At 41.7% G+C, this 24,135-nt stretch overlaps 1 protein-coding gene across 1 annotated transcript; it reads left to right on the forward strand.

Moving 5' to 3' along the window:
• The first annotated feature begins 435 nt into the window (after positions 1-435).
• Poglut1 (protein O-glucosyltransferase 1) lies at positions 436-22,425 on the forward strand. The gene is made up of 11 exons (XM_042669025.1): positions 436-572; positions 1,133-1,223; positions 2,616-2,759; positions 7,180-7,315; positions 10,728-10,849; positions 13,485-13,544; positions 16,362-16,461; positions 18,557-18,615; positions 19,857-20,024; positions 20,958-21,014; positions 21,941-22,425. The coding sequence occupies exons 1-11, from the start codon at positions 482-484 to the stop codon at positions 22,095-22,097; spliced, it is 1,185 nt and encodes a 394-aa protein (XP_042524959.1). The 5' UTR covers positions 436-481; the 3' UTR covers positions 22,098-22,425.
• Positions 22,426-24,135: the final 1,710 nt, after the last annotated feature.

Genomic DNA, 24,135 nt, shown 5'->3' on the forward strand with positions numbered 1-24,135 from the left:
ACGATGGATGGCCTAGAGCAATGACCACAAAGACCATGGAGGCAAGGATGCCAAGGTCTTCTTTTACTTAATTTGTGGGCCCAAGTAACGACGCAGTCCTTTTCAGTAAATGTGTCTTAAGTTGCTGTTACTATAGAATTGTATACTATTCAATAAGCAGTTTGCTATAGAAAGACCTATAGCCTTTGGTTATGACCATGAGAAGCTACAGGCAAGAAAACGTGTCCTCTCTGACCTTTAATTTCCTGTTTGCTGAGAATAAGATGTTCCCAATGTATCTCAGAAGGATGCATTATCAAGTGGGTTTTCTCTGCCAGCTGGGAAGCACAGAGCAGGGCCGGGGAAGGGGGGGGGGGTGGAGGGGGCGGGCCGGGCCGGGCCACGGCGGCCATCTTTGAGCCGGGCAGCCCGCCTTCATCTTTGTGCAGGGCAGCGCTTCCGCCGGCGCCGCGGCGGGGAATCCGCAACGGGTCTGCGGGCGATGGAGCGGCGGGCGAGCTTCGCCGTTCGGCGCTTGCTGCTGCTGCTTTTGCTACTCCTGCCCGCGGTTCAGGGCCGCCATCAGGAGTCAGGTGGGCTCCGGGCTCAGGGGCCCAGGCCGAAGCCCGCCGCTGCGGCTCGCGGTGTGGCCCCGCCGGGTCCCCCGGACGCCGGGGAGGATGCGGAGGCGCGTGTGGGCCGGAGAGCCCGGCTGTCTGTGTCTCCGCTTATGCCCGGGACCCTGGAGAAGGATGGGCTTAGGAGGGCGGAGGAAGCCCCGGTCACCCACCCTCGAGAGGGGGGTACCCCGAGCCCGGTGTTCTTTGAATGGATTCTCCTTATGGGGTTCTATTTCGATGAGAAGGGGGAGAATCTGTAAGTGACTCTGTACCCCAAAATGTGTCTGTAGCCCTTGGGAGTCTTAAGCTTGTGAATTGGCCAACGCTTTGGACACCTGTGATGGGCCAGGTCAACGGTCAGACGCCTGTCAGGTGACAGAAAGAAATCCTTCTTGGCATTTCGCTTCCCCCGGTGCGGCGGGAAAGGGGAATTCAGGGGAGATTTTTGGTTTTTCTTGTTCTGCCTGATGCTTGCAAATAAGACTGCCAGGGGGAGGTATTCTGTTAACTCTCCTTTACTTCCCTTTTTGAAGGCTCAAGATGGAAAGTATTTATTGACCAAATCAACAGGTCTTTGGAGAATTATGAACCGTGTTCAAGTCAGAATTGCAGCTGCTATCATGGGTGAGTTCTTATCACAGGCATGTTCCCAAGAGCTTGGTAGTGGTGGTCAGAGAATCTGCAACGTGTGGCGAGCAGAAAGGCTGCCTGAAGTGTCCTCTTGTTCTAAGGAGTGGAAATGCCCAGGGATAGGAAAGGCCCACTGGTCTCCACATCACCTCTGCTTCCCAAGGGGATGTATCGCATGCGTTGGACTGTTTTTCCCCTGGACTGAAAGTGGCGTATAGTCTGGGTCTATGTTTTGTTCAGTTTTTTTTTTTTTTTGCCAGTCCTGGGGCTTGAACTCAGGGCCTAGGCTCTGTCCCCTGAGCTTCTTTTGCTTAAGGCTAGCACTCTACCACTTGAGCCACAGCTCCACTTCCAGCTTTTTTTCTGTGTATGTGGTATTGAGGAATCGAACCCAGGGCTTCATGCATGGTAGGCAAGCAACTCTACCACGAATCCACGTTCCCAGCCTGTTTTGTTCAGTTGTATCCTTGGTGCTGGGACTAAGTTAATGCACTCAGTAAGTATTGTTGAGGGAGTGAGTGTATTTGTCAGTATTCACTTCCTGTTGGTTGTCTTTAAAAGTATGCAAATTGGAGTTAGGACTTGGTATGTATTGTAAAAAGTAAATATGCTAAAAGCAGACTTGCATATCCTAATTACCTAGTGGCAAGCCACTTCAGTTCTCTGGGACTCCAGGTTCCTCATCTGTCCTGTTATTCTGATCTCTCAAAAATCTAGTGAAGGCTAATGGTATTTACTGAAAACTTAATGAGTTTTATTTTTTATTTTTTTGTAGTGCTAGGGTTTGAACTCTGGGTCTCATGCTTGCTAGGCTGGCCCTCTACTATTGAGACACCTCCAACCTTGTGTTTTTAGAGAGCGAGTGTAGCAAGAGTTTTTCTTTCTGAACGGGCCAGGAACAATGATCCTCTTTTGTTAGCCTCCTTGAGTAGCCACACGCATCCAGCCCAAACTAGTTTTATTTCTGGTATTTCAGTCAAGGTTTTTGAGCATGTGTAGGGGAACAGACAGTGTTGGACTGCGATATGAACCTACCTTCTGTAGGATCCAGAAAAAGAGGCGGTGGCAGGTCTGAAGTGGCTGGGTGGGCATGGATATGGCATGAGTAGGAAAGAGGAATATGGATCACTAAGGAAGGGGCATTCCTGATGGAAGGAAGAAAGAAAGAGAGACATTGACTTGATCTTACTTTTTGTGGCTTTGTTGTGTTTGATGTTTTTTCATTACCTGTGGTGCTTCTGGAGGAAGTGTTGCTCATTCCTGCCTTCTGCCTTTGCGCTTGGATTACGTGTTCTCTAGTATCAAACAGAAGTATACTTAGGAAATAGAAGGAATTGGCCTCATTCCCTTGGCTTGTTTTCATTTACAATTCCCATTTCTTCCCAGTGTCATAGAAGAAGATCTGACTCCTTTCCGGGGAGGTATCTCCAGGAAGATGATGGCAGAGGTGATCAGAAGGAAACTAGGAACCCACTATCAGATAATTAAGAACAGATTATACCGAGAGAATGACTGCATGTTCCCCTCAAGGTAAGAGTTAAGAGGTAGAGGTACACATCTCTCCTCACCTTATCACATACAAGCTTACTCCATATTAAGCCAGTACAGTGGACTGTCTAGGGAGTCCCTTCTCACATTCCAGGGGGACTACAAAGTACTGTGAACTCCTTTCCTTGCCAGGAACTCTTTTTTTTTTTTTTGCCAGCTCTTTGTTAAAGCCTGTCCCCTCTAACTTTATGAGGCTAGGATATGGCACTGGTTGTAATGGCTATGGCTCTACTGTCCTCTTCTTTCCCTGGCTCTAGGAATGCAGGACACGGGTTACTGATCCTTAGCGGGTTGAGCTGGGATGAAGGAGGAGGAAGAGATGCATAGATACTTAATGAGTGTTATGGACCAGGTTCAGAGAAAGCATGTCAATGGAGCACTTCCAAGACTATACAATCCATCAATGAACATTCACATTATTCCTCACCATACCCCTAATGTGGCTAATGCAAACAGCACTGTAGTCAACATTCTTCTGCATGTACCTTGAACATTCATATAAAAATATATGTAGGATATATGACTAAATTCCTTAAAGTGCCATAGCTAAGTTAATGTTTAATGCATAATATATTCATATATATATATATATATATATATATATAATTATTTTTAAGGCAGAGTCCTACTGTGTGGCCTGGGCTGGCCTGGAACTCAGCTGTCCTCCTTTCATCCCCCAAATGCTGGAATTACAGGCATGTGGACTATATCTGGGTTACAAGGCTGAGGTCATAGCTACAGTGATATAGTGCCTGTCTAGCAAGTGTAAGGCGCTAAGTTTAAAACTGTACCACTATTACCACCATCACCACCACCACTAAAACTTGATAAATATAGCCAATTGTCCTCCAAAGAAGTTGTGCCTATTTACACTTCTGCTATTAGTATTATATGCTTGGAATAAAAGTCATACCCTCCCTCACCAGGGCTATGTAAATACCTTTCAACATCTTTCCACATGTTTATCAATCATTGATCTTTTTTTTTTTTTTTTTTTGTCGTGGGGCTTGAACTCTGGGGCTGGGCACTGTCCCTGAGCTCTTCAGCTCAAGGCAAGTGCTTTACCACTTGAGCCACAGCACCATTTCCAGTTTTCTGGTGGCTAATTGGAGATGAGTCTCACAGACTTTCCTGCCCAGGCTGGCTTTGAATGGTGATCCTCAGGGCTGGGAAGGTGGCTCAGTGGTAGAGCAATTGCCTTGCATGCCTAAGGCCCTGGGTTCGATTCCTCAGCACCACATAAGCAAAAAGAAAAAAGCCGGAAGTGGTGCTGTGGCTCAAGTGGTAGAGTGCTAGCCTTGAGTTGAAGAGCTGAGGGACAGCGCCCAGGCCCAGAGTTCAGGCCCCACGACTGGACCTCAGAAAAAAAAAAAAAGAATGAATGGTGATCCTCAGATTTCAACCTCCTGAGTAGATAGTATTACAGACATGCATCACTGATGCCCATCTCATTGATTTTTTTTTTTATTTTTAGTTATCTCCTTTTATATAAAATAATTTTTTATATTTAATGCATTTCAGTTTTTCTTTAAAATTATACACTTTTAGATAAATCCACCAATACCTAGAGAAGTGACCTTGAGCATTGTCCTAAAATACCTATTTCTCCCCTTTTAGAGCTAAGGTGGTCCTTGTGCTCATTAGCAAGGCGCACAGTGAATTCACAGGCCAAGGCACAGGCTTTTGTTACCCACTTCCTCATTACCTATCCCATAAATCTGAGTTTGTAAACCTGGCCAAGAGAGTTCCCAAACCATATACCAGTACTATATTTTTCCTGTAAACTTTCAATTTTTATTTAATTATTCAATAAGCTATACTATTCATCATATTCAAAAGAAATGCCATATGCTCAGCATCACATGTTTGTTGTGTGGGATAGAGCATGGGGAAATAGTTAAATACCTTTTTTTTTTTCTTTTTCATCCTTTAAGTCAAAACCAACATAAATGCTTTATTTGTCTTACTCCTTCTTTCTTCAAATACATTTGAATAAAAATGCTAAGACTATACACAGCCTATTTCTCCTTGTTCACAGCTCTTGTGAAGAGGAAGAAATGCTTACAAATGCCTAATTAATATTCATCATTCATTACATGAGCTTGGTGCTTTGTCTAACTCTGATACTACCACTTTCTGACATGTATCAGATTCATGCTTTCCTTAATGTTTTTTTTTTATTTTTTTGCTGGTCATGGCGCCTGAACTCTGGGCCTGGGCGCTGTCCCTCAGCTCTTCAGCTCAAGGCTAGCGCTCTACCACTGGAGCCACAGCGCCACTTCCGGCTTTTTCTGTTTATGTGGTGCTGAGGAATGGAACCTAGGGCCTCATGCTTGCAAGGCATGCACTCTACCACTGAGCTACCTTCCCAGCCCTCCTTAATGTTTTTTAATGTCTTTAATTCCTTTATGGTATTGAGCTCTTTTTAATATTTTTTTAATTGTGAAAATTAAAATAATTTTTAAATTGGTCATTTCTGTGCTGCCAGATAGAAACCAGCTAAGCTGTCATTACAGCTTCTTTTTGCTTTTGTGAAATCCTCTGAGGATTCCCAGTGAGTCTAGGCAAAGAATGATGCTCCATGATCAGGAGGTTTATTCTGGTTCATTGTTTCAAAGCTTACAGTCCTCAGTTATTGCCTTTGAGTTTGTGGAAAGGTAGCACATCATAGCAGGGGTATATAGTAGAGCAAGTTTCTCACCACATTGTAGTAGGGAAGCAGACAGCACACCAGTGGCCCACAATATCCCTAAAGGGCAAACTTTCAGTAATCTAAAACATCCAACTTTGCTCCTTCTCTTACAGTTTTCTTTTAACCACTCCTAATAGTGCCCAGCTGAGGGCCAGACCAAACCCATGGGCCTTTGGAGATATTCTGGACCCTAACTATAGTGTCTTTGTGGGAAACAAAGCCCATGGACCACAATTAGAAATTCTTTTAGTTCCTATCAGAATTTTTTGTTGTTGTTGTTGATTGTGGGGCTTGACTCTGGGCCTGGGTACTGTCCCTCAGCTCTTCAGCTCAAGGCTAGTGTACTTAAACCATAGTGCCACTTCTGGTTTTCTGATGGTTTATTGGAGATAAGAGTCTCAGGTTTTTCCTCCCCAGGCTGGCTTTGAACTGTGATCTTCAGATCTCAGCCTCCTGAGTAGCTAGTATTACAGGCGTGAGCCACCAGCACCCAGCCCTGTGAGAATTTGTATATTTCCATGTAATTAAATTGTTCCTTATCAGAGCAGTAAAGAAAACCTTGGGTTTCCAGGTGCTGGAAATACCTATAATCCTAGTTATTCAGCAGGCTGAGATCTGAAGATCAAGGTTCAAAGACAGCTCAGGCTTTGTGAAACTCAGAGACTGTGAGACTCTTGTCTCCAATTAACCACAAAAAAGCTGAAAGTAAAACTGTGGTCAAGGGGCTGGGAAGGTGGCTCAGTGGTAGAGTGCTTGCCTTGCATGCCTGAGGCCCTGGGTTTGATTCCTCAGCACCACATAAGCAAAAAGAAAAAAACCTGGAAGTGGTGCTGTGGCTCAAGTGATAGAGCGCTAGCTTTGAGCTGAAGAGCTGAGGGACAGTGCCCAGGCCCAGAGTTCAGGCCCCACAACCAGACCCCCACCCCCCAAAAGTAAAAAACAACAACAAAAAACTGTGGGTCAAGTAGAACCCTAGTTTTGAAAAAAATAAGCTCAAGAATAGCACCTAAGCCTTGAGTTCAAGCCCTAAGACTGGCAAAGAATAAAGGAGAAGGGGAAGGGGTAGTGAAAAAAGGGAATGAATAAAGGAGAAAGGGTAGTGTTAGCAGTAGTATTCCTCTGAAACTTACAATGATTTGTTTGGAACGATCCATTAAGTGTTATAAGCTGGAACAGCTTAGTAAGGAATGATAAATTGCACAGTAACACACTTGTTCATAATTAGAAGGCTTAGAAGTGATTAACTTCCACAGTATAGAAAAGTGAAATAGTCCTTAGAAGGATGCCTTTGGTTAGGCACTATAGCTCATGCTACAGTGGAGACAGAAGTTAGGAGAATCACTGAGGCCATCCTGGGCAAAAGTTAGCAAGATCCCATCTCAATAAGCTGCGCATGATCATGTATCCCTGTAATCCCAGCTATGCAGGAGGTCATAGATAGGAGGATATTGGTCTGAGACTAGCCTAGGCAAGAAACACTAGACCCCTTCTGAAAAATAAGGCAAGAAGACCTAGTAGTAGGATGCCTACCTAGCAAGCTCCAGGCCCTGAGTTTAAACACCAGAGCCACCAAGAACAAAGAAGAATGCTCTCAAGAGATTGTTGCTGATAATCTGAGTATTGTCCTTCCTGACTTCTTTGATTGAGAAGACCCTTCTTTGTCCTAGTCACCAGATATGCTCTGGTGACTTGTTTTTTTCTGGTTTCTAGGTGTAGCGGGGTTGAGCACTTTATTTTGGAAGTCATTGGGCGCCTCCCTGACATGGAGATGGTGATCAATGTACGAGATTATCCTCAGGTTCCTAAGTGGATGGAGCCTACCATCCCAGTCTTCTCTTTCAGTAAGGTGAGTGCAAGAGAAGCCACCTGGGAGGTGGAGGGTGGTCCTGAGGATATGAACAAGAGGTTGCTGTCCTATGTCAGAATCTGATGGGGAGTAGTGACGATGAGGCATAATGTCCAGTAAAGAGGGATATCCTCTTTTACTCACAGTAGTTGAGAAGTGAGTCTGAGGAGGTAGAGCTAAGGACCTCAAGTAATGTAAGACTTAATACTTAAGTGTTTATGGCTAGCAGTAGAAGCTAGGGAGAGAGATGCCTGAGGACCCTACAAAATGTTTAAAGATCCTACAGAGCATGGGGAGAGGAGTTCAAAAAAGGGACTGGGATGTAGCTCAGTGGCAAAGTGCTTGCCTACCAAGTGCAATGTCCTGGGTTCAATCCCCAGTACCAAAAAAGAAAAGACAAAAAAAAATACAGTTAAAACAGCAACAACAAAACAACAAAAAAGCTTATAGGCTTGGAGTTAGGAAATAAAATAAAAAATGGTTACAGGTAGGCATGGTGCTATATGCCTGTAGTCCCAGCACTGGGAAGCTGAGGCAGAAGATCACAAGTTCAAGGCCAGTCTGCTATGTATCAAGTCACTGTCTCAATAAAAATCAAATACCTCCCCACAATGGAAAAAAAAAATTCCAAAAATCCTTGCCTTCCTACAAACGTATATCAACCATAATGTTGAATAGCATCTGCTCTATCTTTCTGTAGCCCAGGGGCCCAGCATATCTAAAACTGAACCTCAAAGCTCCAGGTAGCTCCAGATGGTTTATATCCATTGTGGAGATAAGGGCATATGATGGCAGGATCTTTGGTTTGTGGAGATACAAGTGTGTCTTGGAGAACTAGGAATCATGAATAACTTGTGCTTATCCTCACAGTCAGGTTAGCTTCATGCAAGTGGTATATTGGCTGGTATGAAAGCATTTGGAGTTGGGGGATGGGAAGGCTAGATGGATTTTGGAAAACCCTAGCCTTTGGTTCTTCCAAAGCAGAGGGACCTCTTACTCCCACATTTTCTTTATCACAGTTTACTTTCTCTCTAGATTTGTTTTTTCCTGTGTTGCCAGTGGGCTGAGGCCACATTTGTGTTGTATTGCCCATGGTTTAACCTCATTTCACAAAAGTGCTTGGTCCCATTGTTTGTGGTGAAACTCCCCCAGAAGAACAGATAGAGGCTCCCATGTAAGTCAGTAAGGACTTTGTGTCTATTATTATCTGTTGTTTCTGTGGATAATAAAATCTGACTGTCAGTTTACTAACTGTCCTTTTGTCCTCTCTCCCCTCCTATGTTGTTTTTTTTTAATATCACTTCCCATAGGAGGGTTTAGTCTGACAACTTTATGGTTAATTTCGTACCTTCCCTCTATTGAACAGATGTATATTTGAGGTTCTCGATAAGTTACATATTTTTAAAATATTTAAGAAAAGGCAAACAGCATATGGGCATGTAATCCTTGTGAAACAACAGTAATTAGAGGTTTATCAGTAGTCAAATATTAACAGAAATAACCATGAAAGAGGAAGAGGTGGTATTACTTTCTTCAAAAGATGGGAGCCAAGTGCCGATAAGCCTGTAATCCTACCTACTCAGTAGACTGAGATCTGAGGATTGTGGTTAAAAGTCTTGGCAGGAAAGTCTGTGAGACTCTTATCTCCAATTACAAAAAACTCAGAAGTGGAACTATGACTCAAGTGGTAGAGTGCTAGCTTTGAGCAAAAAAAGTTAAAGGACAGCACCCTGGCCCTGAGTTCAAGCCCTAGTCCTGGTACAAAACAAAACAAAAAAAGATGTATGTGGGCTGGGAAGGTGGCTCAGTGGTAGAGCGCTTGCCTTGCATGCATGAGGCCCTGGGTTTGATTCCTTAGCACCACATAAGCAAAAAGAAAAAAGCTGGAAGTGGCGCTGTGGCTCGAGTGGTAAAATGCTAGCCTTGAGCTGAAGAGCTGAGGGACAGCGCCCAGAGTTCAGGCTCCATGACCGGACCCCTCCCCCCCCCCCCCAAAAAAAAAAAAAAAAGATGTGTGATATTCTTTCCCATTTCTGCCCATGGTGCTTCTGACTCTAAATAATGAGCTCAGCTGTGCCACAGTTAGGTGTGTTACTTAACCGTGTTTCTGAGTACTAGCTATGTACTAGACACTGTCCTAAAATTTGTGTTTGTCAAGATATTTTGTATTTGCAATAAGCATTTAGGTGGAATTATTGGTACTATTTTCCTCATTATATGGTAAGGAAATGGAGGCCTAGAAAGATTCATGACCTCAAGTAGAGATGTAGAGAAGTATAGTCAACATTTAGACCCTTGTGATCCATCTCTCAATCACTGCACAGTATTTCCTGGGTCTTACTCTCAAAAGACTCAGTAGTAGAAACTAAGAATTGTTATGGTAAGGTAAATTCCCAGGGTAAAATCAGGAGAGATCTTGGATTATTCAGAATTGGGTATATAATTTCCTTAAACTAAAAACAACAACCTCCCTACCCTCCCTCCCCCCCAAAAAACTATAACAGTCTATATCTTTTAGAAAAGCAGAATTCTAAGGAACTGAGAAGTAACCTTTAATATGATTCTAAATTCTGGAAATTATACCCTATAATCACTTGTGCTTTTTATATGTTTTTATTTATTTACTTTTTTTGTCAGTTGTGGTACTTGAACTTGGGGCACTGTCCCAAGCCTCTTTGTACTCAAGACTAGTGTTCTACCACTGGAGCCACAGCGCCACTTCTGGTTTTTGAGTGGCTAATTGGAGATAAGTCTCTCAGGGACTTTCCTGCTCCTGCTGGCTTGGAACCACAATCCTCAGATCTCAGCCACCTGAGTAACTACGATTACAGGCGTGAGTCACCAGCACCCAGCTACTTCTGTCTTTTAATGTGTGGAGTATAGACCTTGCAGGCTAGAGAAAATATCTTTAGTGCTGGGTGTCAGTGTTCATGCCTGTAATCCTAGCTACTCAGGAAGCTGAGATCTGAGGATCACAGTTCCAAGCCAATCTGGGAAGAAAAGTCCATAAGACTTTTTTTTTTTTTGCTTTTTGTTTATGTGGTGCTGAGGAATCGAACCCAGGGCCTCATGCATGCAAGGCAAGCACTCTACCACTGAGCCACCTTCCCAGCCCAAGTCCATAAGACTCTTATCTCCAATAAACTACTCAGAAAAAGCCGGAAGTAGCACTGTGGCTCGTAGGGTAGAACACTAGCCCTGAGCAAAAGAAGGTCAGGGACAGATTCCAGGCCCAGAATTCAAGCCCCAGAATGGAAAAAAGAAAAGAAAATATCGTCAGCAAGTTGACATTATAGCTATGCCTTTCTCCAATCCTGTGTCATGAATGCTGTTTACTCCTTCTCACTTTTCCAGTGAGAGGTTCTATAACTTCTAAGACTTACTTTTAATTACTCTTCTGTTTCTGTCAAAGACATCCGAATACCATGATATCATGTATCCTGCTTGGACATTTTGGGAAGGAGGACCTGCTGTTTGGCCAATATATCCTACAGGTCTTGGGCGGTGGGACCTCTTCAGAGAAGATCTGGTAAGGTAGGTCCTTTATTTGTTTTATTTTTAAATTTTTTTTTGCAGTCCTGGGGCTTGAACTCTGGGCCTGGGCACTGTTCCTGAGCTCTTCAGCTCAAGGCTAGTGCTTTACCACTTGAGCCACAGCACTAGTTCTGGCTTTTTCTGTTTATGTGGTGCTGAGGAATTGAACCCAGGGCCTCATGCATGCAAGGCAAGCACTCTACCACTGAGCCATCTTCCTAGTCCCAGGCAGGTCCTTTATATAGATTTGTTTTTTAACTATTTGTGGATTTTCTTGAAATAAGCAATAGAATATAACCAATTGTGTTTTGAGATGCCTGACTTTTAAGTTAAAAGTAAAATACAGAAATTCTTTAAGAATATCAATGCTCATCAAAGTATCCCATAAAGGGGCTGGGAAGGTGGCTCAGTGGTAGAGCGCTTGCCTTGCATGCATGAGGCCCTGGGTTTGATTCCCTAGCACCACATAAGCAACAAGAAAAAAGCCAGAAGTGGCGCTGTGGCTCAAGTGGTAGAGCGCTAGCCAAGAGCTGAGGGACAGCGCCCAGACCCAGAATTCAGGCCCCAGGACTGGACCCAAAAAAAACCAACAAAGTATCTCATAAAATAGAAAGGAGAAATGTGCTGCTGAGTGTGATGGCTCATGCCTATAATTTTAGATTTGGGAGGCAGAGGAGGTTTGAGGCCAGCTTAGGCAGAAAGTTCACAAAATTGCACCTCAAATAATAAAAGCTGGGTTTGGTGACATATACCTATCATCCTTGCTAAATATGTAATCATAAACATAAATACAAGGATGATAGTCTAGGGCAGTCCAAGCATAAATACATGGCCTTATATGAAAAATTACTAAAAGTACAAAGATCTGAGTGCATAGCTCAAATGGTAGATGCCTGCCTACTAGCATTGCCAAAAATTAAAAATTAAAAAAAAAGAAAGAATGCTACAGATTCATTCTATCTATTACTCTGAAGCCAAAACCCTGTAAGGACACAAGAAAAAAAGAAAAATTTATAGCATCTTCCTTTGAACATAAATGTAAACATAAATAATAAAAATAATTATAAACTACTGGGTACTGGTGGCTTAAACCAATAATCTTAGCTACTCAGGAAGCTAAGTGCTGAGGGTCACAGTTCAGAGCTAGCTGGGACTGGGCAGGAAAGTCCCATGAGACTCTTATCTGTAATTAACCACCAAAAATTGTCAGAAGTGGAGATGTGGCTCAAGTGGTAGAGTGCTTGCCTTTGGTTTTAAAGGTCAGAGACAGCATCCAGGCCTTGAGTTCAAGCCCCAGGACAGTCACACAGAGAAGAAAAAAACCCTACAAACTAAACTTATTAACATGTTAAAAAAGATTATATACTATGCTCCAGTAACTTTTATTCCAAGGATATAAGAATGGGTCAGCATAATACAGATCAATAAGCATAATACACCACATAAACAGAAAAAGGACAAAATTAACATAATCATCTCAACAGATGCAGAAAAAGCTTGTGAAAAAATTCAACATTCTTTCTTATAAATGCTATGAAGAAACAGGTAATAGAAGCAATGGCTCACAACATAATAAATGCTGTATATGACAGTACTTTAGCCAACATCATACTTAAATGGGGGAAAACTGAAACGGTTTTCTCTAAAGTCAGGAAGATTGTCTACTTGTCCTACTTCTAGCCAATGTATTAAAATTCCTGGTAGGAGCAGTAAGACATGAGTAAGAAAACAAGGATTCAAGTAGAGGAGGAAGAGGTTGGATAAATTATCCCTATTTGAGGATGATGTGATCATGTACTTAAAAAACTATAAAGATTATATACAAAAAAAACCCTCCTAGATATAAAGTTAACATACAAAAATCAGTATGTTTTCTAAATACCAACAGACTGAGATATATGAAGAAAATTTCAACAGTTAGTTACAGAAGAAATGCAGTCTCGCCCCAGTCAAAATGGCAATGATCAAGAAAACAACAACAAATGCTGGTGACAATATGGGGGAAAAAGAAACTCTTATACACTGTTAGTAGGAATACAAGTTAATGCAATCACTGTGTAAACCAGTTTGGTGATTCTTCAAGAAATTATATATGGAACTACTATCTAATCCTGCTCTACAACTCTTGGACATATATCCAAAGAAATGTAAGTTAGTATACAATTGGGATAGCTATATGCCCATCTTTATTCACAACCCTATTCTAACCGCACAGCTGCCCAACAACTGACAAATGGAGAAAGTGTAGTATTTATACACAGCAGAATATCATTCAGCTATAAAGAAGAGTGAAATGCCTTTTACAGCAAAATGGATGGAGCCGAAGATCATGTTGAGCAAAATAAGCCAAGCCCAAAAAGCCAAATATCAAATTTTTCACTCATGTTCATATGTGTGAGGATTTTAACTTAATGAAACCCACCAAATACTGTTTGAAAAATTGGGAGAGTAAAGGGGGTTGGGGAATATAATAGAGTAGGTGAACTTGTTAAAGTTCATTCTGCATCTATAGACTAATGACAATGAGATCCTTTTGTACTATTAATGTATGCTAATTTCATAAAATATGGTTAAAATACAACCTTATATGTTTAGAAAAAAATCATAGAAACTAATCAGAGTCTGCATTTCTTAGGTCAGCGGCTCAGTGGCCATGGAATAAGAAAAATTCTACAGCATATTTCCGAGGATCAAGGTGATTATTTTTCTGACTTCTTTTTTTTTGTGTGTGTGTGTCAGTTGTGGGGCTTGAACTCTGGGCCTGGGCACTGTCCCTGGGCTCTTCAGCTCAAGGCTCTACCACTTGAGCCATAGCACCACTTCCACTTCCGGTTTTCTGGTGGTTTATTGGAGATAAGAGTCATGGTGGGGGGTGGTGCGGTGCAGATGGGTAGGAATGGGAAGGGGAAACAAAGGAGGCGGCAACAATGCTTGATAAGGAATGTACTCATTACCTTGCTCATGTAATTGTAATCCCTCTGTAGCGTATTTTCTTTTTTTTGGCGGGGGAGGGAGTCCAGTTGTGGGGCCTGAACTCTGGGCCTGGGCGCTGTCCCTCAGCTCTTCAGCTCAAGGCTAGCACTCTACCACTTGAGCCACAGCGCCACTTCTGGCTTTTTTCTTGTTGCTTATGTGGTGCTGAGGAATCGAACCCAGAGCCTTATGCATGCAAGGCAAATGCTCTACCACTGAGCCACCGTCCCAGCCCAGTATGGTATTTTCACAATTAAAAAAAGTACAATATATATGGAAAAAAAAATAGTCTCACAGACTTTCTTGTCCAGGTTGGCTTTGAACCATGATCCTCAGATCTCAGCCTCCTGAGTAGCTAAGATTACAGGCGTGAGCCACCAGCTCCTGGCTTGATTTTGTTCTTTCAAGAAATGGTCTTGCTATGTAGTCCAGGCCATCTTAAAACTTACTGTGGAGCCCAAGCTAGCCTCAAACTTAAAATCTTCTTGCTTCAGCCTCCTGACTGATGGGATTGCAGCCAAGCATTACCATGCCTGTCTCCATTACTCAATTGAACTGGAAGTTAAAGAAGTACACTTCATCTAAGTCAGGGAGCAGATAGATACAATGAATGTCTCTATAATGTCAACAGAACAAAGATTTCATCATGTTCCAGGTTCAGAGCTAGCCTGGGCAGGAAAGTCCCATGAGATTCTTATCTCTAACCACCAAAAATCCATCTCTTTGGAGATGGATTCCAGAAATCCTCCATAAACTATGTTTATGGTCATGTTTCTGCTGGTTAGTGCAGAATAGGAATCGTCACCAGGTATCCCAATTGCCTTTGCCATCAGACCATGTGACTTCCAAGCTGTGCTTAATAGCCCTGATGCTGGTAGAAATAGAGATATATGGACAATGAAGTGGAATGACCTGCCTGTGTTGTTCAGCTCCATATTCTCAGAGCCAAGAGAAATACCTGGTACAAATGCACAGTCGTGTGCATGAGTGGAAAAGACCATGAAGGGACAGGGGTTTGTAGTTTTGATGGTATTTATCACATCATACTGTTTGCTCCCCTCCTTGCTTGGACAGTAAACTGCTACTTGGACTTTTCCTACATGTAGTCTCCAGGTTTTTGAGCTCTTTAGAATGTTTTTGTTTGTATTTGGATGGGCTGGAGACTGAACCCAGAGCCTTGCACATACTAGGCGAGCACTTTACCACTGAGCCATATCTCTGATCCCTTTGAAGTTTTTTCCTTCTTTTTTATTTAATTGTTTTTTTTGGGATAGGGTCTTGCTGTATTTCCCAGGCTGGCCTCAAAGTTGTGGCCTTCCTGCCTTAACCTCCCAAGTAGCTAGGAGTAGAGGCCTGAGTCACCATGCTCGGCTTTTATTTCATTTGAGGGTTATTATTTATTTGTTTATTGCGACCATTTGAGCTCAAGGTCTTATTGCTAGGCAGGCACTCTTCCACTCAAGATACTCCATTAGTCCTTTTTGTGTTATTACTTTGTGCTGGCACTAGAGCTCAAACTTAAGGACTCATCTTTCGCTCTTTTTTTTTTTTTTCACTCATGGCTGATGCTCTGCTCCTTGAGCTACACCTCCAGTTCTGTTGTGTGTTTTTGTTTTGTTTTGTTTTGTGTGTATGCCATCCTGGAGCTTGAACGCAAGGCCTGGGCACTATCCCTGAGCATTTTTGCTCAACGCCAGCACTCTTTAACACTTGAGCTGCAGCTCCACTTCTGGCTTTTTTGGTAGTTAACTGGAAATAAGAGACTCAACTTTCTTGCCCTGGCTGACTTTGAGCTGTGATCCTCAGTAGTTTGGATTACAGGCATGAGCCACTGGTGCCCAGCTGTGTTTGTTATTTTTCAGATAGGGTCTCCTTTATGCATGGACTAAAATCTTCCGATTTGTGCTTTCCCCTGTGTGGCTTGGGATGATAAACACACACTACTGTGCCCAGCCATTATGTTTCCCCCATTAACCTGGGATGACAGGTTAATGCCACTATTTCCAGCCATTGGTTGAGATGGAGACTCAAGAACTATTTTTCTGCATGGGCTGGTCTTCAGACTACAAACTCTCCTAGTTTCCTCTTCTCAAGTGGCTAGGAGTACAAGCTAGAGCCATCAGGCCCAGCCTGTATTATTTTTAATTTACATGTATTGGATTTTATATAACATACACACAAAGGTTTATAAAACTATTTGATAAGTGGTGCATATCAGTGAGTACATGGACCTTTCTGGAGAGGAAATCATTTCTGAGATATAGCTATATGACCAGAACCACATGCCCTCACAGACTAGATACAAGAGAGAGAGTAAAACACTCCCTATCCTGGGAGAGTACAGTAGGGGAAGAATCAGGACCTCTTAGATGGTATGGTACAGAGAATCCCCATTCCCAGCCACAGAAAGCCATGAACTATCCATGTGTGTAGATAGACATTACCTGGTTCCCCTTGCTGCTCAACTTTCAGAGACTGCAAACAGTATTATGATTACGATGTAGGCTATATAGGTTTACATCATGTGCTTCTTTCATAGGACAAGTCCAGAACGGGATCCTCTCATTCTTCTATCTCGGAAAAATCCAAAACTTGTTGATGCAGAATACACCAAAAACCAGGCCTGGAAATCTATGAAAGTAATCAGCAATCATCTGAATAGAACCACAACAGTGATTGTTTTCATTCAAAGAGCATTTCTACCTGGGTAGAACTGATAAGATTAGGTTTCCTCTCAGTGGTGAGATGAATGTTAAGAAAGTTCCTTGTATTAGCATTTATGTCAGTTCTCCTTTGCAAAGTCTTCTTGCTTTTCTGGTCATGTGACTGGTATATGCTACAACTCCAAAGGTTTAAGCCAGAAGTCAATTATTTTTTATGCCATTGCAAGTATTTTGAGAGTTATTTGGTCTCATACTCAACTTTGTTGTAGCTGAGGAAAAGCAGCCACAGGCAGTAGGTCAACAAATGAGCATGGCTGCTTTCTAATAATAACTCAATGTATGGGCACTGAAATTTTAATGTTATGTAATTTTCACATTACAAAATTATTTTCTTATCAGTTGAAAATGTAGAAATAGTCCATGGGTTCTACTGGACTGGGCTCTGGTGGCTCATGCTTGTAATCCTAGCTACTCAAGAGGTTGAGATCTGAGGATCACGGTTCAAAGCATTCCTGGCAGAAAAGTCTGTGAGGCCATTATCTCCAATTAACCACCAGAAAACCGGAAGTGGTGCTGTCGCTCAAGTGGTAGAGTGCTCGTGTTGGGCTGAAGAGCTCAGGGACAGGATCCAAGCCCAGAGTTCAAGCCCCATGACCACCACCACCACCATCAACAAAAAGTGTGGGCTGGATTGAGTTAAGGGCTACAGTTTGCCAACCCTTGGTTTAAACCATTGTTTCTTAATTCTGTCTGTATAGTATAATTAGATTTAACAATGAATCCATTGATTCAGAGTGTCTGGAGATGGATTCCAGAAATCCTCATTTCTTTTAAGACTTTGCAAATGATTCTAAGAAATGAAGCCAGAGGTTGGAACCTTTAGTTTTCAGTCTGTGTTGGTCCTTTTAACTCTATGACTGTTTGCCGTAATTGAAGAACTTAAAGCCCTAAATTTCCTTGTCTGAAATTTCCATATAATATATGATGGTATTACGAGAAAAAGCATTAATAAAACTTCCAGGGGCTAAACTAAGTATATCTGAGATGTATGCATTGTTTGATAGTTTTAATCAAATAGGAACAAATGAGTTCAAGAAACTTTGTTAAATAATAAAAACAGGAATAAGGTATTCATTCTGCACATAAGTCACTGACCTCTACTATGTACCAAGGCAGCAAAAGCAAATATGACTTAAGTTCCATCATCATGTTTACCTTCTCACTAACAAGGGAGAATGGACTTGGGGGTCCTAGACCCAGTGCCCAGGGACCAGAAAGTAAATGAAGGATTGAGCCAGAGACTGCCAAGAGCTCCAGCCAATGACTGCAAGTTAGTGTAGAGGCCTGGTTTACCAGGTCTCCTTAGAGAAATTGGAAATCTGGATTTTTGCAAGTATCCTGTCACCTGTTTATTTATTGCTAGTATTGAGGCTTGAACTCAGGGCCTTGTGCTCGTTTGACTTTTTCTGCTCAAGGCTAGTGTTCTGCCACTTCAGCCACACCCCCACTTCTGGTTTTTTTTTTGGTAGTGAATTGAAGATAAGAGTCTCAGGGACTTTCAGGTTGGATTTAAACCATGAAACTCAAATCTCAGCCTCTTGAGTAGCTAGGATTACAGGTGTGAGCCACCGGCTCAAGCACCGGCTTGAGTAGTTTATTTTTAAGTACTTTTCATGCCCACCAGAACTTGTATGTGAGCTACATACATCCTTCGGCCCACCTGCCAGTGTTTATGGTATGTGCATGTATAATTTACAGAAATGGGCTGCAAGCCATGATCTCTGAGTTCAAAGGAGGGCAGCATGGTTTCAGTGAATTTAAATTTCCTAAATCAGACAGACCTGCGTTAAAACCTTAGCACTTCTACTTAGGGTCATGTGACTGAATAAGTCTCTCAGCTTCTGGAAACCTTGGCTTTCCTCATCAGTATGAACATAATAATACTTCCTTCCATGTGTATCATGAAGTATAGATGAGGTTAAGTTGTTGGAATGTTTAATAATGCTTGCTGACATTAGTTCCTTATAAATCCCATTATCACTAGTGCCAATACCTTCTTTTTTACTTAAAGGACACTTTGGGAAAACCAGCTGCTAAGGATGTCCATCTTGTGGATCATTGCAAATACAAGTAAGTCTTCTGGGTAATGGTTTCCATGTTGTTTTTTTTTTTTTTTGTCGGTCGTGGGGCTTGAACTCTGGGCCTGGGCACTGTCCCTCAGCTCTTCAGCTCAAGGCGAGCGCTCTACCACTTAAGCTACAGCGCCACTTCCAGTTTTCTGGTGGTTTATTGGAGATAGGAGTCTCACGGTCTCTCCTGCCCGGGCTGGCTTTGAACCGCGATCCTCAGATCTCAGCCTCCTGAGTAGCTAGGATTACAGGCGTGAGCCACCAGCGCCCGGCTCCATGTTGTTTTGAAATAGCTCTGCTTTGAGTAGTGAGCATATCTAAGATCTAGTGTTAATTTCTTTAGCTACCTTTTACTAAGGTTTGCTGTACACTGACTTGAGTTCTGTGGGTGCAATAGAGAAGAATGAAATATGGTCATTGTTTACAGAGAGCTTACTTCTTTCCATTAATTACCCACCCAGTAGTTGAAGTTAACTATGAAGTTAATATTATAGTGAGGGGCTAAGGATGTAGCTCAGTGATAGAGCATGTGCTTAGCATGCATGAAGCCTTAGCACATGATGATCCTTAGCACTACCAAACAAACAAACATCATGAAATACCAGGTCTTGAAATCAGCTTAACAGGTAAATCTGGGCTTACAGGGAGGGGTGGCTAGGTGGGGGGATTCACAGATAAAAATGCTGATCACACAGTGGAGCTGTATGTTAGAGCTCTATGATAGAGATAGGTGTGTGAGTGTGTGTGAGAGAGAGAAAGAAATTTTGAAAAGATGTTCTGAGATAGCTCTGAAGGCAGGGGAGAAATTTTAATAAGATGTTCTGACATCACTTCTTTGTTCTTCCTAGACTTGGAGAAGGAGATGGTGTCCAAGATGCAGGGAGATTAGATGGGGTACATGGGAGGAAAAACAAAACTTTGAGACTCATCAACCTAACTTGTGAATTTTTTTTCACTCTTTATTTTTGATGTATGTCTTTGACTGTTTCTGCATTTCCTTGAATATGTTCAGGCTACAAGAGGCTATCATTTCCTTCTGAGCCCTACATTCTTTCCACTCAGAAGCCAGCTTCTGACTCAGTCTAGCTCTGTTTGAAGAAATTATCCCCCACTCTGACATTCTCAGAACAGCCTCTAGCCTGCAGCTCTAGAAGAGAAGATGGAAGGAATAAGGAAAAAAAGGGACATATTTGTGGCTGCAAGCATAGAGTATTAAATGTATTTTCATCTTCCCCCCCCCAGGTATCTGTTTAATTTTCGGGGTGTAGCTGCAAGTTTCCGGTTCAAACACCTCTTCCTGTGTGGTTCACTTGTTTTCCATGTTGGTGACCAGTGGCTAGAATTCTTCTACCCACAACTGAAACCCTGGGTTCACTATATCCCAGTCAAAACGGATCTCTCCAATGTTCAGTAAGCAGCTATCCCCCCCCCCCCACCCCCCCCCCGTTTAGAGCTCAAATGGCCCTGCAGTCTGCCTCTAAGTCCAGCCCCTGAAGTCCTTTAACCTACCCTTAATGACGTTTTCCAGTGAAACCTTTATCCCTCTTACTTGGTTTGCAAATATTGTGTTCTGTTGCATTATTACCCAGGTGGGCTGTAAGTGAGATTTTACTAGAAGTATTTTAATGCTAGCTCCAATGTAACATTCAGATAGGATGAAGTGAGAAAGCTCTAATTCCTCAAATAGGGACATTTGATCTTGTAATATTGCCAATGAGATTTCATATTATGGTATGAGCACTGACTCAAATGAAACTTTTATCAGTCTCTCATGATGGGAGGAGATAGGAAAAGGGCCAAAGTGTGAGCCTAGTTCCCTCTTAGGGAAATTAGGATAAAAATTTGAAGATAGTATTCTTGATTTCTGATCTCTATCATTGAGCATCTGTTTTTTTCTAAAATAAATCCAAAATATATAATAAGGCTGGTTTTAATTTATATGAATTTTTTTCCCCTTATTTTGTTCTTGCAAGGACCCTAGTATCTTTGCTTTAAAGAAATGATCCAAGCCAGGCGCCGGTGGCTCACACCTGTAATCCTAGTTACTCAGGAAGCTGAGATCTGAGGATCATGGTTCAAAGCCAGCCTGGACAGGAAAGTCCTCTTATCTCCAATAAACCACTAGAAAACCGGAAGTAGCACTGTGGCTCAAGTGGTAGAGCACTCGCCTTGAGCTGAAGAGCTGAGGGATAGGCACCCAAGCCCTGAGTTCAAGCCCCATGGCTGACAAAAATAAAAAAGAAATGATCCAACATTGACCTAGCTAGAGATCAATTTACAGTCTGACTTAGTACTAATGAATTTAGTGTATATATTGGAGCCTCATGATTCTTTTCATTTTAGGGAGCTGTTGCAGTTTGTGAAAGCAAATGATGATATTGCTCAGGAAATTGCTGAAAGGTAAATTTTGTTCATTTTCCCTTTCCTCACTTTAGCATTCCCATGTTTTTCCTGAAGTTATCTAACTATTATTACTATGATGATTTTCATGCTTCAGCCTCATCATACAAAAGTAATTCAGAATCATGAAAATGTTAAATTCTATTACTGTATACATAAATATATATATATTGGCCATAGGGTTACTTCTGATATAATGTAATCTGCATAGGGCTTGGCCCAAGATAGCCATTGAGAATGTAGGCTATTTTTTAAGAAAACTTAAATTTGTTTTTCCAGTCCTGGAGCTTGAACTGAGGGCCTGGGTGCTGTCCATGAGCATTTCTGCTCAAGGCTAGTGCTCTACCACTTGAATCACAGCTCCATTTCCAGCTTTTTGGTGATTAGTTGAAGATAAGTGCCTCATAGATTTTCCTGCTGAGTCTGTTTTTGAACTGAAGTCCTCAGATCTCAGCCTCCTGAGTAGCTAGGATTACAGGTGTGAGCCACCAGTGCCTGTATAAAATTACTTTTAATTTTTAAAAATAAAATTATTTATTATTTTTTAAATTATCTTTAATTAGTTGTAAAACGTAGTTTCAATTCAAAATATTAATTTACGAGTACTGCATTTTGATCAATGTCACTCCTTCCATTATTCTGTCTCGCCAACCCCACCCATATCCTTAATTAACATTTTCACATATATACCTTGAATATTTTTACTGCATTCACCACATCCTTCATCTCTTCATTTGTCTGCCTCCCCTTCCCCTTGATCTCCCCTCCTTCTTGACACCACTTTTCCGTTTCCTGGTGTTTGTTTTGTTAAACTGGAAATTAGCTGTTTGAAGGAGTTAAACCATTGCAATCCGTCCCTGTGAATAAATGTAAGCTATTATTATTCAATTTTGTGATTAAAATATTCTTGTTAATCTTTTCTCTAGGGGAAGCCAGTTTATCATGAACCACTTGCAAATGGATGATATCACCTGTTACTGGGAAAACCTTTTGAATGATTACTCCAAATTTCTGTCCTATAATGTAACAAGAAGAAAAGGCTATGATCAAATTAGTCCCAGAATTTTGAAAACTGAACTGTAGTAGTCCTTATAGGACCAATGTCTTCTGACAGCAGATACCCTGTGGTAAGAAGCTTACTAAGAGCTTACTTGGAACACCTTTTATCAAGCCAGCCATCTGGTTTTCCTTATCATGCTGCACCAGAGCAACTCTTAAGAAAGATAGAAAGTGTGTGTAATGCACAGATAGGAAGTGGCTCAACTCCATGTCTGAATAAGGAGCAGAGATGATGAGCTATAGATTGTGAACACCTTCTATCTTTCATTTACTTAATTACCAATCACAGCTTGTGCCTCGATCATCATCAGATCACCTGTATGTATGTGTTCATCACTGTGAAATTGACTGTGTCCAAGTGATAACACTCTTTGCTCCAGCATTTGGAGCAGAAAACCAGTCATTTGAAACTGGTTCAGCTCATCTGCACAAATGTTAATTTTGGGCTTGACTGCTATTGCTTTATTTCAATATAGAAAACCCTGTGGGGTTTGTGAAAAATACCTAGGGATTGTTTCCTGAAAGGTGTAAAGAAGCAGTGGCTGTGCCATGTAGTGATGTAGGAGTTGTCTTTTGTAAAAGCATAAACTTTGGTACTCAGGAGGTTTCTATAATGCCACATAGAAAGGACCCAATTGCATTAGTAATTACTGTAGCTGATTTCAAGCTCCTATTTTGTGCCTTCATGCTTTTCCTTATACTGTCCCTGTGAAGGACAAGAAAAAAGGAAAAGGGGAAAGGAAGGAAGTGGATAAAACTTCTTAATAAATTTAGAATTCATCCTCACTCTAAAGAAATGGCTTAGGAGAGCAGCTATTTTTCACCCTTTACATACTTTATCATTTTCCTTCTGAAATAAAACAGCAGCGCTAGCTCAATGTTGTACAGACCTACAGGCAAACACATAGTAAGTTGGTAACTTTATATATATATATATATATATATATATATATATATATATTTTTTTTTTTTTTTTTTTTTTTTTTTTTTGGGTCCGGTCATGGGGCCTGAACTCTGAGCGCTGTCCCTCAGCTCTTCAGCTCAAGGCTAACGCTCTACCACTGAGCCAACTTCCCAGCCCTAAGTTGGTAACTTTAGAACAGTCAGCTTTTATACCTGTGAGATGTAAAATGGGAGACACTTGTTCCAGTAAATCACAGTTGGAGTCCTTTTGGAAAAGATATTTGGATACTAGTTTAATAATCTCTCGGTGCTCTCTTTAACATAGTCAAAAATGAAGAAAAATGTTGAGATTAAAACTGTATAGTCTTTTAACTTCGATCTATTCTTGTCCCTTAGATTCAAATTTCTATACAGAAACCAACTCTTCTTTTGCCTCTTAGGAATTTTGGTATTCATTAGTTTTAAAATAAGTAAATGTGAGATTCAATCAAATGAAATCAGAGATTTTATTTCATTTGTCAAAAATGTATTTGGCCTTTCAAAGGCCCTTCCACAAAATCTTATGCCTAAATGCCTTCTTAAAGGAGTTAAATAGTTGGGAATGATGGCACAGCCTGTAATCCCAGGCACTCAGAAGGCAGTTGGAGGTCACGTAAGGCAAAATGAGACTGTCTCAAAAGCAAAATAGAGTCAGACCTGTCACGGTAACTACTTGGAAGGCAGAGCTCAGGGATTACTGTTGGAGGCCAAGCCTCTGCATCAAAGTTTTTGAAGCTTCATCTGAACCAGTGTTTGGGTGCAATGGCATGTGTCTATCATCCCAGGAAGAAATGTACGGAACCCAGTTCAGGACAGTGTGAGCATGAAAAGCAAGGGCCTAGCTTGAAAATAACCAACACAAAAATTGATTGAGTGGCCAAAGTGATAGAGTGCTTAGCCTAGTAAACCCTAATACCACCCAAAATAAAAGTTAAAAAGTGAAAATTATAGCCGGGCGCTGGTGGCTCATGCCTATAATCCTAGCTTCTTAGGAGGCTCACATCTGAGGATCGTGGTTCAAAGCCAGCCTGGACAGGAAAATCCATAAGACTCTTTTCTTCAATAAACTTCTCAGAAAAGGCCAGAAGTGGCACTGTGGCTCAAGTTGTAGAGTACTAGC

Source organism: Dipodomys spectabilis, unplaced genomic scaffold (genome assembly GCF_019054845.1).
Source record: "Dipodomys spectabilis isolate Male_0828 unplaced genomic scaffold, ASM1905484v1 ptg000017l, whole genome shotgun sequence".
Lineage (NCBI taxonomy): Eukaryota > Metazoa > Chordata > Mammalia > Rodentia > Heteromyidae > Dipodomys > Dipodomys spectabilis.

What these genes read in the sequence shown, in the direction of transcription:
- Poglut1 (XM_042669025.1), top strand. Translation starts at nt 482, where the DNA reads ATGGAGCGGCGGGCGAGCTTCGCCGTTCGGCGCTTGCTGCTGCTGCTT. An exon ending in GCATATTTCCGAGGATCAAG is followed by an intron (nt 13,545 to 16,361) that starts GTGATTATTTTT and finishes CTTCTTTCATAG; the next exon opens with GACAAGTCCAGAACGGGATC. An exon ending in GTGGATCATTGCAAATACAA is followed by an intron (nt 18,616 to 19,856) that starts GTAAGTCTTCTG and finishes TCCCCCCCCCAG; the next exon opens with GTATCTGTTTAATTTTCGGG.